The following is a 14,728-nucleotide window of genomic DNA, read 5'->3' on the forward strand; positions in this document are numbered from 1 at the left end:
TGAATGAGTTCTGTAGAACTTATACTCTAGAAATGAGACTTGGACCTGAGAACCACCCCCGCCCCCAGAACCCTGATAACCTCTTGCCACAGTGTTTGAAGTGTGAGAGATCCAGTTCTCCCGAGAACTCACCTTGTCTCAGGTGCCTTCATGTGTGTTTCTTGATTAAATACACTCAATGAGCCGTCCAAGGGGACTTATCCTCATCTGTATAGACAAGACATTTGAGCCCCCCAGTCTAAGGTGACTGGACTGAAGCCCTTTAGCTAGTGAGCAGCAGAATTGGGATTCGAGCCCAGGCGTCTTCTTCTCTTGCCTCTACCCAACCAATGGCTGTTTGTAGCCTCACTTTGGAGCTGAGGCAGGCTGCTGACAGGGCCTCCCAGCGCGGAATGGGAGTATGTGTGCCCCAGGGCGAGGGCGGGCAAGTGGGTGGCACGGGGACAAAGCTCTGTCCTGTCACGGTGGACAGCCACTAGGTATGTAGAAACGCTTATACCAGCTCTGAAAAGCTGCATTTGCCCTGTGCTTTTTGTTACAAGGAAGTACTAAGAATACCATACAGGAGTATTTCTGCTAGGAAATAATATGAACAATGGAAATACAGACGAGGAAAATGAGGTTCTAGGAGATTAACGAATAGCCTCCTGAAGACCACACGTTTCTGGTAGAGCTGAGCTCTGACCAGGCTTGTAGCTGTAAAGTAAATGGCTGTGTGCGGTGTCCCTTCTGCTGAGCGGCCAGGCTGTGCCACCCTGGCCGGCTGGAGGGTAGAAAGCTCATTCCAGTCCTGGGTCCTGTGCATCCTCTGCCAGGCCAGCTTTTGTCCTTGGACTTCAGTTTTACTAGTCTTGTGATATGATTTTCTCATTTCTCCTTTATTCCTGAGAGACAAGCCGTGAGGAAAAATTGAATAATAAAGTAAAATCTCATTATCAAATGCCTCAGTAGTCCACATATTAGGTTATGTTTTTAGGGCAAATAGTTTTTCCTCCATGCAATGAAGTGTAGACTATCCAAGTCTTAGATTAAGTCTGTTGCAAGGAGATCTTATCTTCATACTCCAAATCATTTATAATAATGGAATTTTGCTCTCTATACAGAATTTTGAAAAGATTTTCAGGGGAGAGATGTTGCTATTTGTATTACCTTATGTACTACCTTTAGAATAGCTAAAACTGTTGAAAGTTCTCAAATAATTTTTAAAATATATTTACTTGTATTTAGTTAGTAATTATGTAAATTTTTATGTGATTGGCATTGTTCTGGAAAATTAAGAAACATTCATACTGAACATTCATAATAAGCCTATAAAGTGGTCATTGGTATTATTGCTGCTTTAGTAATGAGGAAGCTAAGATACAGAGAGTTTGAGTAATGTTTCCCGGGGTCAGAGAGCTAGGATATGACATAGCTGGAATTTGAACCCACTGTCCAGAGCTTCTTATTAACAATATATTAATATGTAAAAACAGCAAAATTAAAGTTGATAAATGATACTTTTCTTATCAAATAGCATTATTAGATTTCTATATAATACATTTTCGTTATTTATGCAGGGAAATATAGTTAAATTTCAAGTGAAAGCAAGCCTCTTAACTCTTTGCCCCTCAACTTCCTGCCCTCCCCCTGGTTTTCATGAAGTCTTGAGCGTGGAGTGTATGCACTCATGGATAGAGACTGTCATTTTCACTCCACATAGTAAGCCATACCCCCAGTTAGCCTGATGAGACATTGCTTGTCATGAATGTTTCAGGCCTCTATCGCTTATAAAAATGGATGGGGTAGTGAGGAGGGGGAATTTCCGCAGACGCACGCAGGAGGTAAATTTGGCTCTTTTCGGTCTCATTTGGTCTCTTGGGGAGAGATCCACCAGCATGCATCCTGTGCTGCTGAGGCGCTTCCGCGTGGCCGACTCTGGGCGACCCCACAGACGGCAGCCCACCAGGCTGCGCCGTCCCTGGGGTTCTCCAGGCAGGAACACTGCAGTGGGCTGCCACGTATCCTGTAAATGTAGGATAAATAGGTTGAGGCCATTAAAAGACGTTTTCCCATTAGATGGTGCTTCTTATAGTGAATCAAAGTAGTCACTTAGAAATGCATTTTGTCTGTACCTAAATGACACTTTCCTTGAAATCCAAGAGTCATTTATTGGTTCAAATTCAACAGCTGTGGAATAAATTTTTAGTAGAATGAATGTTGACTAAAATTCAGCGAATTAAATTACAAGGTTCCTTAAGAAGTCTAGTTCATCCCCAGGGAAAGCTCACGCTGTTGCCTCCTCATAGACTCATAGGGAAGTAGTGCTGTGCCGGGGGATTCTGGCTGCTCTGAATCTTCCTGGGAACTTGCTGGCACAGGTGGGGCGGGCCGAATCAGTGGCTGGCTGTGTCACAGGGTTCAGAGTACAGTCTCACCAAGTGGCCCAGTGGGAGAGGCTCTCCGACCTGCCTCGGAAGTACAGCACGAGGCGTGTCGGTTCATGTAGAATCTTTGCCCTCAGGACCTGAACCCAACACAGTTTTATTATTTAGTTCTAGAGCTGACAACGTCAGCATCCTCAGTTTCTAGCCCATCATTCTACTTAAATCCAAACCTGATTCCTCCTTTAGTAAATTCTTTCTTTCTTGGTTCTCTCTCTGAAAAATCAGAGAGAGGGGAAAAAAAAGTGCAACATGAGAGCTGTGAGTCAAGCTTTATTTGGTGCTTGTAGAGAGAGGACTGGAGGCTGAACGATGGTCTTGCAGATAGCTCTGAGGACCTGCCCCTCAGGGAACGTGTGCAATCAGACGCACACCTCTGTAGAAGCTTGCTGCTAGTCACGGGGAGCAGATGTCTCCATTAATGATCATAGTGCTTTTCTGGGTTTGAGAAGATACAAGCGATCAAGTTCATAAAATATTCTCCTGAAAACGTCTATCTGAAGGCCTGTTCTGCCATTTTTTCCCAGAGCACAGAGTGCCTCAGTCCCAGTCTCTGTCCCGAATCCCTTTCAGAGTATGTTGACGGTCAGCAACTTTAGTGGCTAGTGGCTTCATTCTTGCAGAACCAGATGATGGGTGACATTCTTTAGCTGGCACTTGTATCTCACCTAAATCTTTCCTGTTGGACTTTGTTACTTCCTTGCTTAACATTGCAATGAGAATCATTTGAAGGTCCTATATAATCTACGTGAGTCTGTTTTTTTTTTTTTCTTTCTGTCCATACACTGCAGATATTCTTTATGAGCTGTACTTTAATTTTGTGGCTGTGTGGTCTTACCTGTGTTACTCAAAATGTTGTATTTTCTAGTGGCAGGACAGCACTACAGATGAGTCGAGATCTTTCTATTCAACTTCCCCGGCCCGATCAGAATGTGTCAAGAAGTCGAAGCAAGACTTACCCTAAGAGAATAGCACAAACACAGCCAGCTGGTAAGTCACAGAGCCCCCAACTCATCAGTGTAACCTTGCATTTCCTTTTAGGCATATACTTAAGTGGTGACTGTAGCCTTGAAAGGTTTTAACTGTTAACACTAGAGTTTTCAATTTGACCCAGAAAATGTCCAAGCAATCAGAAATTATTCATAAGTTGACAGGTAATCAGTTTGAATCACTGTAACTTGATTAATGACTATACAAAATAATTCATTTTTTGAAGGGGTTAATAAAATCACAACTGAGCGATTTCTTAGTTTGGTGTAGCTGAGAGTAGAATTAAAACAAAGTCTTAGCAAAATTCATTAAAACAATACTGCTGGTGTAACAGTCTGTGAACAATTCAATTGGTTTTCTATCGTCATTGGTTTCATTATGCAGTATAATAAAGTGCATAAAATATACAAACATATATACCTATGCACATAAACATAGATGTAAATATATGTATGAGGGCTTCCCAGGTGGTTCAGTGGTCAAGAATCCACCTGCCAATGCAGGAGACTCAGGAGATGCGGGTTCAATCCTTGGGTCGGGAAGATCCCTTGGAGGAGGAAATAGCAACCCACTCCAGTATTCTAGCCTGGAAAATTCCATGGACAGAGGGGCCTGGCAGGCTGCAGTCCATGGGGTCGCAAAGAGTCAGATATGACTGAGCATTAGACATACATGTGTGTGTGAAACTGAAAATCAGTCGTGTCCAACTCTTTGTGACCCCATGGGCTATACAGTCCATGGGCTTCTCCAGGCCAGAACGCTGAAGTGGGTAGCCGTTCCCTTCTCCAGGGGATCTTTGCAACCCAGGGATTGACCCCAGGTCTCCCACATTGTAGGTGGACTCTTTACCAGCTGAGCCACCAGGGAAGCCCAGGAATACTGGAGTGGGTAGCCTATCCCTTCTCCAGGGGACCTTCCCAACCCAGGAATGAACTGGGATCTCCTGCATTGCAGGTGGATTCTTTACCAGCTGAGCTACCAGGGAATCCCCACATATGTGTATATATATGCGTACACGTGCACACACACACACAGTTTAACCTAGTCTGTAGCCCCAGAAATCCCTGCTATTTGCTTGATCACATCCTTACCATCTCCTCTTGTCCCAGCCGGCAAAAAACCCCATCTGACTTTTTGATAATTATTTCCCACTGCTTATGTAGCCTTCTCTGAACAAAGTAGTTTATTTTGCCTGTTTTTAAAGTGTAATATAAATGAATCGAGGGTGTTCTTTTAAAGTGCATTCATTTTTCTTGTAGTGAGTTTTCTTTTTTTTTTTTCCTCTTTTTTTTGTAGTGAGTTTTCTGTTGTATGACAACTTCTTTATTCATTCTATTGTTGATGTACATTGGGTTATTCAGGTTTTTTTGTTTTTAATGCACACCACTTCTTAATAAAGCCACCTAATCCATCAGTTTTAACCTGTGTTCATTGCTCAGCGCTCACAGATTTTATTCTGTAAAGTGATAGTACTGATTTTGGTTTGTGGTTTCTTACAGATCACCCTTGTCTAACACTCTCCACAGGCTTTTCACATATATTATTTCACTTGAGCCTCACAGTAATCCTGGAAGGGAGGGCATGGCAAAGTCTGTGTTTCCATTTTACAGATGAGAAAGAACTGGTCCCAGTAGCTAGACAGGAGTGAGGCTGGGATGAGAGCCCAGATCTCTTGGGTCTTTTTGCCATATTGTATGAAATGAATGGAACTTTTAATAACAGTAATTAACGTCTGAACATTGTATGACAGCTGGCAAAGCATTATGACAGCTGTTGTTTCTTTTAATCCTCGTACCAAGCCTATGAGGAACATGTTTAAGTTTGCTCCACTGCTGCTGGCTGTGAGAATGTCACCTGACTTATTTAGAGTTTCTAGAGTGAAATTAAATCTGATTGTAGGTCCCCTCCTCTCACTGGGCTGAGCGGAAATTAAATTCTTTCTGATGTTTCTACAGTGGCAAAAATTAGACATGATTTAATTTTACAATAGATTACCGTGCCACATAAGTAATATCATTATCCTCATTTATCTGTTGAGGAAACCAAGATTATAAAGGTAATTTAGCCAAGATTACATAATAGGCAGGTGACTTAGGACAGAAATTTTAGCCTTGAAATTTAATATCTTTATCTTAATATTTTGTGATTATCTTTGTATCTGATCAGTATTAATCCTTTGGATCAAGTGCAGTGTGCTATAATTGATAAGCAGCTTTCAGATCATCTTGTATTTCTGAAACACTGGGCCTCATGAAATTATTCTGAGACCAACTGAGAATATCAAAAGCATTCCTTGTGTCAAATCAACATTTCATTCCACTTGAGATGCTGGAATCACACATGCTTTTTACACAAACCTGCTCAGGTTGCTCCTTTTCCTCTCCTCATGTGCTCTTAAAAAAATATGTGCCTGTATAGCATTCTGTTTGTCTGTCTGTCTCTCCTTGTAAACCTAAATTCCAAAAGCTGATTTTATTTTAGGGACAGAGGTTTTGTCTGTTTGTTTCTTTGCTGGCTTGTGTAGAACCCAGCCAAGTGCAATTTTCACAAACCGGCCTGAAACTGTGTTGAGCCTCATGTTTTCTCCCTTCCTCCGTAGTGTTGCATTAAAACACATTCCTTCTAGGGCGAGGGCTTCCCAGGCTTAGCGGTGAAGATCCGCCTGCCAAGCGGAGATGGGGTCTGATCCCTGGCTCGGGAAGATCCCCTGGAGAAGGAAATGGCAACCCACTCCAGTATTCTTGCCTGGGAAATCCCATGAATAGAGGAGCCTGTCAGGCTCCATGGGGTCACAAGAGTCAGACAGGACTTAGCAAATGAGGAGGAGCTTGAGCTGGGGGGGCGCTGAGGAGGTGGCCACGCACAGCCCAAAGTACTCTAGGACAGCCTCTCAACATCAGGCCAAGCATCTTCATAAAATGTTGCACTTGTTATGCTTTTATTATTATAAAAGTACATGCTTGCTTTAGAAAATTTAGGAGCCTCCAAACCTCCCCATTCAAAAAAAATCTTTCATATTCAGTTCCATTCTCTGAATGTTCAATCACTTAAGTCATGTCCGAATCTCTGTGACCCCATGGACTGTAGCAAACCAGTCTCCTTTGTCCGCTACTATCTCCTGGAGTTTGCTCAAATTCAAGTCCATTGAGTCAGTGATGCCGTCTAACTCTCTCATCCTCTGCTGCCCCCTTCTTCTCTTGGCTTCAATCTTTCCCAGCTTCAGCATCTGCTAGTGCTGACACTATTTTATGTAGCCTTCTGGTCATTTGTATATCTTTTCTGCAAAAATGATATAGAAGTGTTTTACAACCTACTTTTTATTTAATACTGTTTCATGAAAATGTTCTAACAAGTTTTAAGTGTTCTTATACAGCACCATTTTAATGTCCCTGTGATTTTCTGCTACACAGATGCATAGACATGACATAATTTATTCAATGAGTCTTTAGTTTTTGGATATTTAAGCTGTTTCAAAACTTGAAGAATATAAATATAACTAAAGTGAATATCTTTGAAGTGATATCTCTAAGTATTCATGCTAATTTTATAACAGTGGTATCTTTTTATTAAAGAAAAAAAGAAAGTGAAAGTCACTCAGTCGTGTCCGTGGACTATACAGTCCATGGAATTCTCCAGGCTGGAATACTGGAGTGGGTAGCCTTTCCCTTCTCCAGGAGATTTTCCCAACCCAGGGATCGAACCCAGGTCTCCCACATTGGAGATGGATTCTTTACCAGCCTAGCCACAAGGGAAGCCCATTCAAAAAAAAAAAAAGCCATACAGTGCTGTGTTTAGAAACTAAGACTTTGACTGTATGTACCTATCAGTTTTGCTTTTCAAGCCCGTATGCTGCAAAACTGTGATGTGTTCTGGGAACCCAGGGTGACCCTGCCCTTGAGACCGTGACTGTCCGGGTGGAGAAGGACCATTTAACAATGCCATTGATGCAGTGTTACTTTAGTTGCTGTCATGCACAAATGAAGACTGCTGTGGGGGCAGGGAGAAGGCTGTTGTATGTGTTTTTCCTCTAATTCAAATGTACTCTGCTTTGAGCCTCAGTTGAACCCGGCTGGTCGAGACCCGGTATCTAAGGTCATGGTGGGGTTTGGACTTGGAGCAGAGCATTTGAAGAGGTGGCTCATGTCTTCACGTTTGTCAGTCACTTTCTGCTCCTCATCCTGTCTACCAGGTCCCTTGAAGCAGGGCAGTTCTGTGTGGATCTGGGTCCCCGTGTGTAGAGAGGGGAGAAGCCATGGGTGAGCTGGAAGCCTCCTGTGCTGAGAGTCAAGCCTGCCCTTTAAGGCTCTGCTGCTGGAGGGGTGGCCTGCAGGTCACTAGGTCACCCAGCCCTCCAGCGTCCACCTCCTTCCCCACCAAGCCCTTTCTGCTGCTCCAGGCAGCTCTCCCAGGCCTGTCGCTTCTGATTCCCATACTCCCAGCTCCAGAGCTGCCTCCTCCTCCAAAGCTCCCTATTCCTGAGACTCATTCATGGGTGGCTGGGCAGGAAAGGAACAATTGCTCAAAACAGTAGGTTTTTATTATTATTATTCTTTTAACTAACCAAAGAAAAGCAAAAGTATTACCTTAATTCTTGTCACAATTGCTTTAATTTTAATTTGAAAAATTTGACAATTAAAATGGTAGAAAGCTTATTTTAAAGCATAGAGAATGTTTATTTTAATAGATTGTACTGTGTTTCACAAAAATGGAGCTATGGTTTAAAGGGAAGATAGATTTAAAAAAACAACAACTCTTTAAGACCAGCTATGAATTTTCATAAATTGAATTCTGGTATTCTCTCTAAAATAAATCTTTAGAACTACAGTTCCAAGAGTTATCGGCATAAATTCTCACCTCTTATTTAACATTTATAGGCACTAAAAAACAAGTTAAGATAGAAAGGGAACTTTGGCTTTTTGTTAGTTTATATCATTAATTTCTTTGAGCCCCCTTTTTTTGGGGGGGGGGGCAAGAATACTGGAGTGGGTTGCCATTCCCTTCTCCAGGAGATCTTCCCGACCCAGGGATTGAACCTGGGTCTCCCGCATTGTAGGCAGGCGCTTTATGACTTGTAATTGTAGAAGACATTCTTTTATTTCTTCTGAAGTTAAAGTAGTTCAGTCAGATTCAATCACTATTCCTCTTAACTGGTATCTGAGTTCTCTGATAATTTAAAAAGTCTGTTTGTTCATTTCTTGATCAGGAATAATAAATGCCCTGGTAGCTCAAAAGCCATTGTGATTAGAATCCACTGAGATTAGGCCTTGGCACCTCTATGAGGAAGTGCATTCCAGAGTCAAGAGCCCTGCACCCGGCCTGCCTGCTGCCCCACCCAGAGGAGTTCAGCGCCAGGGCAGGCATCCAGAGCATTCCTGCAGATCTGCCCGGCAGAGGCGTTCGGGGTAAAGCAAGAGGCCAGATGGCAGGAAGGAAAAGTGCATGTTTGTCCAGCCCTTTCTCTGACAAGTTCTTGGCACCTCACGTAAGTGGGTTCATGTCATAGAAGAGCTTCTGCTGTAAGAAGGGCAGTAAAGACAGAATGTTTAGCTATAATCTGCAGTTAGGTATTTGAAAAGTAATGGGTGAAGCCGTTTGCAGTGGATGAACAGTGCTGTGATTGTCTGGCGCAGCATTTTGAGGTTTAAGGATGTCACACTGATGGACAGAGAAATGAATAGGTGCAGTGTACTTCTTCAGGCAATTGGAAAGCCGGCTCAGGTGGCATTTTGGCATTCTGGAAGTCTCTGCAGACACGATGCAAAAGGGGTCATGAAAATGACGTGTGAGTGAGGACGGTCTGGAAGCAGACAGCTCTTGCTCAGGCCAAGCCAGTGTTTCTTTGCAGGAAAGAGGACTCAGTGTTGTGAAATCTTCCACTGTCTTAAGGGAAGCATGGAATTTGGGTATTTATAGAAACTTCCCAGAGTTTTAAGTATTGGCAATTAATTTCATTTTGAAGAAAGTCTCTGTGTGCCAAATGAAACCTTCCTAAAGGGCCACTATGGCTTGAGGGCTGCCCCTTTGGAACCTGATTGACAGAGTTGGTATGAATGACCGGCCCACCTGCCCTGGGGTCTCTGTGGTTTCTGCAGCATCTCCTGTAGGGTCCCTAAGTCAGCTTCTACAGTCCATGACTCCCCGCAGGAGCACTTTGTAGCTGGTAGGTGAGTTGGCCAGCTCCAGGGGTTGATGGTGCCACACAGCTCTAAAGCCCCTAGCAAATGATTCGCATGTGGCAAGCTGACCGACGCTTACTGGTGCCCTGAGCTGGTGCGGGCCAGAGCAGGAGAGACCGAGAAATGCAGGAGAGCAGCCCGAGCAGGAGAGACAGTGAAGTACGCTTTCACCATTTTGGTGCAGTAAAACTCCCTGGGCTGCTGGGAAATGGTAATGTCAAGAAAGTAATAATCACTCATTGAGCCCTTGCTCTGGTTGACATGTGCCAGATGTGAGGGCAGCAGAAGCCCAGCTTGACTTGTGGTGATCAAAAATATATTTTATTTATTTATTTTTTTCAAAAATATATTTTAAAATAAAAATTTTTTTAAGGCAGTCGAAAAGCCAGCTATGTGAGTAGAGACTGGTGTATCAGACTTAGCTCCATCTTGTAAATGTGGGTTCAGCCTCAGTCATTCTTGGACTAGTTGTGTGATGTTATGAAGTCACTTAACCATGTGGAAGGGCGCTTTCCACATTCTTTCGTTTCTCTTTCAAACTTCTCTTTAGTTTCTTTCTCCTAAATCAAAAGGAGTCTTTCTATACATAGCGGGGACCAGTCTGTGAGTCCACCTGGCAGTCTTTGAATTATATTTATCATATAGCATCAGTTTCACATACAAAGGTTAATATCATGTGGAGGAGGTGTGGCCTTTTGGGAATGATGCGTGGACAGAGTCATTGAAGTTCAGTGAATGGGCTTCAGAAAGAAACTGGTTACCACTGGATTGGTACCAATTTATTCTGGAAGATTAGGTATAAACAATATGAAGGAAGTGGGCAGGTCAAAGTGCTCCCTCTGGGGGCAAGTGTATTGCTTTCTTCTTCCCCTGCCTGCCCAAAGACCTCTGGGCACCCAAGGGCAGCTGTTGTCAGGCAGTATTAGGAGCCCAGAGCTGGGGGTTATCCTACTTACCCTGTTCCTACTCCTCAGAGTAATCATTTTTCTCCGCTTATTTTTAGCCCCTACTCCATGCTCACCTTTCTCCAGGCTGTCTAACCTCCTGGATAGTCTATGGCTGTGAGTTGAGAATAACAAATTCCTTACAGTGAATCCATAATAATGAGATTGTATGCTGTTTTTAAGGTTCACATAGTTAATCATTTCATCGTCTGTGTAAGGTGGTTTTCCCTGCTTGAGGTAATTAGGCACTAGGCCTACCCAAGTGCATTTTTCACATTGAGCCGACAATGGAAACAGAAGATAAAGGGCAAAGCTGAAAGGGCTCGGAGAGGGAGTCAGAGTTGTTGAGTGAAGAGGAAATAGCGGTCACGGCTGTGGATCTGTGATTTCATAAGTCGAGTCACAGCCTCAGCATGTTGTTAGGTGAGCAGCAGCCTCACTTCTGCCGAATGAGCAGGCCCGTGGCTATGTTGTCATCACGAGAGACTGGGAACTCCCTAAATGTCCACTAGTAGGGCATTGACCTGATGAAATAATAGATGTGTACCCCTGGGAAATACCGTGTGCCTCTTAGAAGAAATTCGAGGGCAGGATTTGAATCTGTGTTGGCCGACTCTGTGGTCCCTCCACGTCTGCTGCCAAAGGTCAGATCACCTGAGGAGCTCGCCAGGCAGAGGACTGTTAAAACCAATAGTCATTGGGCATCACCGCGTGCCCTGCAGTGTGCTGGGCACCCTGCAAGTAGTATTGCCCTCATTTCCTTTAGAAGATGCTCTGACTCACAGTGTACAGGTCAAAAGTCAGAGGCAAGGACTTGTCCAGCACCCCAGAGCTGGATATGAACCAGGTCACTGTGGAGAGGGAACAAAAAAGAAAGTGATAAATTGGCATCGATGTGAAATGATTTCCAAGATGCAGTATAAGCGAGGGGGAAGAAGAAGGGCAGGGGTAGTGGGTAGCAGCAGGCAATACACTCCCATTCCATAAAGATACGATCAAAAATAGAAAATCAGAAATGGGAGACAGATATGTTTGCTCTGTTCTTTAATAGTGTTTGCATTTTTACTATGTTGTACTTGAAAAAAGCCCTTCAGATAATTGTCATGAGTGTCTTAAGTTCACAGAGTAATTTCAAATGTCCATTCAAGTTTCCAACAGACAGATTCTTGAAAAGCTCAGATGAGGACACTGATATTGTGCTAGGATGCATGCATGATAATCTATGAAAGATGTAATAGCACAATGCGAGATGGGTCATCCACGTTCAGTGTTAGGGTTACTCCTGTGCTGTAGCAGATACAGCCCAGGTCTTCAAGGCAGAGGCACTAGACACGCTTATAGCTGTGCATTTAAATGTAAGCCTTACCCACTACAACATTGTAAAGTAATTAGCCTCCAACTAATAAAAATAAATGAAAAAAAAAAATAAATGTAAGCCTTAAAGTATAGGAAATTGCACTGTAGATCATCAAGTCAAAGGAGGAAGACTTACGTAGGACCCACATATGTTTTTGGATTAGATGAAATAGAGAATAGTCACTTGTGTTGTAGGCAAGGAAACTGAGGCCGAAAGGGGTGAAATGATTTGCAACTGTAGCAAGTTCTGGAACCTGGAGGTTATCTGGATGAGAATCAGGAGGCACTGTCTGGGAAAAGATTGATAAAATTGATAAAAATAGCTCTCACACCTACTGGGCACTTAATAGGCATTGTGAAGTTTTTGCATGTTTGTCCTCTCTAGGTCAGCTGAAGACAGGAAGGGAAGACATTAGTAAAAATTCTCATATAAGGAGATTAGGAAAGGCATTCTAACCCAGAGTGTAACAACTATGTGGGTAGTTTTGGAGATGATTTCTAGAAAATTTAGGAGAGTGTTAACTTTAGAGAAAGTGTGACTATGACTTTCCTCCTTCAAACTGGTAAGTCAGAATTAGGTCATCTATTGAGGTGTGGTCCAAATCTGTGAGCCCACTTTCTCTTCACCCTAAGAATTCCTGCAACTGATGATATAAGCCTTTGCATTGAGAAGGCATGTGGGACAGTGGCAGGAAAAACAAATGTATCTGATTTGAGTAGATTTGAATTCCTGGTCTAACTTGACTGTGACTTGTAACACATCATTCAGCATGGCTGAGCTTTCATCTCATTGTCCATGAAGTGAAGCAATTCTTTTGGTAAAAAGCTGTGAGGAAGGTAGGTGTTATCCTCATCTTACACATAAGGAAACTGTAGCTCAAAAACATTGAACACTTATTCAGAGTTACACAGATAATAAGAGCAGCAGCAGAATTTGAACTGAAGTTTTTAGAATATAAAGGCACATCCTTGGAAAGTAAATGGAAAACAAAAAAGTGAAAAGTATTTTGAAAATAAGTATATGTCCTCTATTTTTCCACTATTGTGTGATTTCTTTACTTCACTAGATCTGCTGTTTCAGCAGGTATTTTTGAAGATAGTACATTTATAGAGTAGCAGCAAATCATTTTGTTTTTTATATCATCAAGTTGTTTACAGAAAATATTTAAGTTCTTTGGGACATTTTACCTAGCAAAGAGGGGAAATGACAGTAATTGTGTTAATTGCAAGGAACATTAGGTCCCAGAGTCTGGGGTATGTTTGTTCAAGGTTGTCTTCCTTTGTTGACACCCTTTTCTATTCTCCCTTGAAGCTAATGTTTATTTTCATTCTATAAAAAATGTCTTAATATATGGAAGACTGGTTAGATTTTCTCTAAAAAGTTAATGTTTCCACTCTTTCTGGGAGTGTTTAGCATTCCATGCATAGCTATCAAAATTAAAAAAAGCAACCAAGGCTAAAGGTATACTGTATATTCCAGTTAAATAGCATAGCTTTAGTGAGTTACCATAAATGACATTTTTGTTCCCTTTACTTTCTCATTCAACAAGAATTAATTGAACACTTGTTTGTCATAAGACTTGTGATGTTGTAATTAATAATAATTAATCATTTGGCCTTCCAAATGATGGGAAATTAATCATTTCCCCATTTCTGGCACAGAGCTCCTTAAACACTTGGAATTTGCTAAGTGATAAGAACTTTAAACGTGAAAGGAGCGTCATTTGTTACTCATAACAAGCCCCTTTTCACCACATCTGAGTTTATGGTGATGAGATGACTTCTGGGAAGCCCCAGACAAGGAGGGGTGCTAACTGCCAGGGGAACTAAACGTGAACAGAGGGTCAGAAACTTCTGTCTCATCTGGTGATGTCTGGGGAGGGGAGAGACGCTGGAGGTTGAATCAATCCCCCATGGCCAGTAATTTCGTCAATCATGCCTATTAATGAAGCCTCCCAAACCTAGAAAGGATAGGGTTCTGAGGGGTTGGTGAACGTATAGATGTAGATGTGGGAAGAGTGGTGTACTTTCACCATGGAAGGTCTCTGTCTCTTTCCATGTATCTTTGCCCTGTGCCTCTTCATCTGACTGTTTTTGAGTTACATCCTTTTACATGTAACAAATCAGGAATCTAGTAAGTAACTGAGGTCTGAGTTCTGTTAGCTAATTTACGAGATTAATTTTAAAAGGGGGTCTTGGGAATCTCTGATTGGTAGCCTGTTGGTCAGAAGCACAGGTGACCACCTGGACTTGCAACAGGAATCTAAAGTGGAGGCAAGAACCTAGAGCCTGTTATACAGAGTGAAGTAAGTCAGAAGAAGAAAAACAAATTCTGCATAGTAACACATATATATGGAATCTAGAAAGATGGTACTGACTAACCTATGCGCAGGGCAGTGATAGAGACACAGACATGGAGAACAGACTTGTGGACACAGCAGGAGAAAGAGAGAGTAGGACAAATAGAGTAGCATCGAAACACATGCATTCAGTTCAGTTCAGTTCAGTTCAGTCGCTCAGTCGTGTCTGACTCTTTGCGACTCCATGGACTGCAGCACGCCAGGCCTCCCTGTCCATCACCAACTCCCAGAGTTTACTCAAACTCATGTCCACTGAGTCAGTGATGCCATCCAACCATCTTATATATTGTTGTCTGCTTCGCCTCCTGCCTTCAATCTTTCCCAGCATCAGGGTCTTTTCCAAGGAGTCAGCTCTTCACATCAGGTGGCCAAAGGATTGGAGTTTCAGCTTCAGCATCAGTCCTTCCAATGAACACCCAGGACTGATCTCCTTTAGGATGGACTGGTTGGATCTCCTTGCAGTCCAAGGGACCCTCAAG

At 42.6% G+C, this 14,728-nt stretch overlaps 1 protein-coding gene across 1 annotated transcript in view; it reads left to right on the forward strand.

Annotated features, from left to right (window-relative positions):
- The window catches only part of EPB41L4A (erythrocyte membrane protein band 4.1 like 4A), a 265,318-nt gene that overhangs the window by 188,708 nt on the left and 61,882 nt on the right, over positions 1 to 14,728 (forward strand). The window contains 1 exon segment of the mRNA XM_070462355.1: positions 3,292 to 3,413. Coding sequence (XP_070318456.1) covers positions 3,292 to 3,413 — 122 coding nt within the window.

This window comes from Odocoileus virginianus, unplaced genomic scaffold (assembly GCF_023699985.2).
Source record: "Odocoileus virginianus isolate 20LAN1187 ecotype Illinois unplaced genomic scaffold, Ovbor_1.2 Unplaced_Scaffold_3, whole genome shotgun sequence".
NCBI classification, from domain to species: domain Eukaryota; kingdom Metazoa; phylum Chordata; class Mammalia; order Artiodactyla; family Cervidae; genus Odocoileus; species Odocoileus virginianus.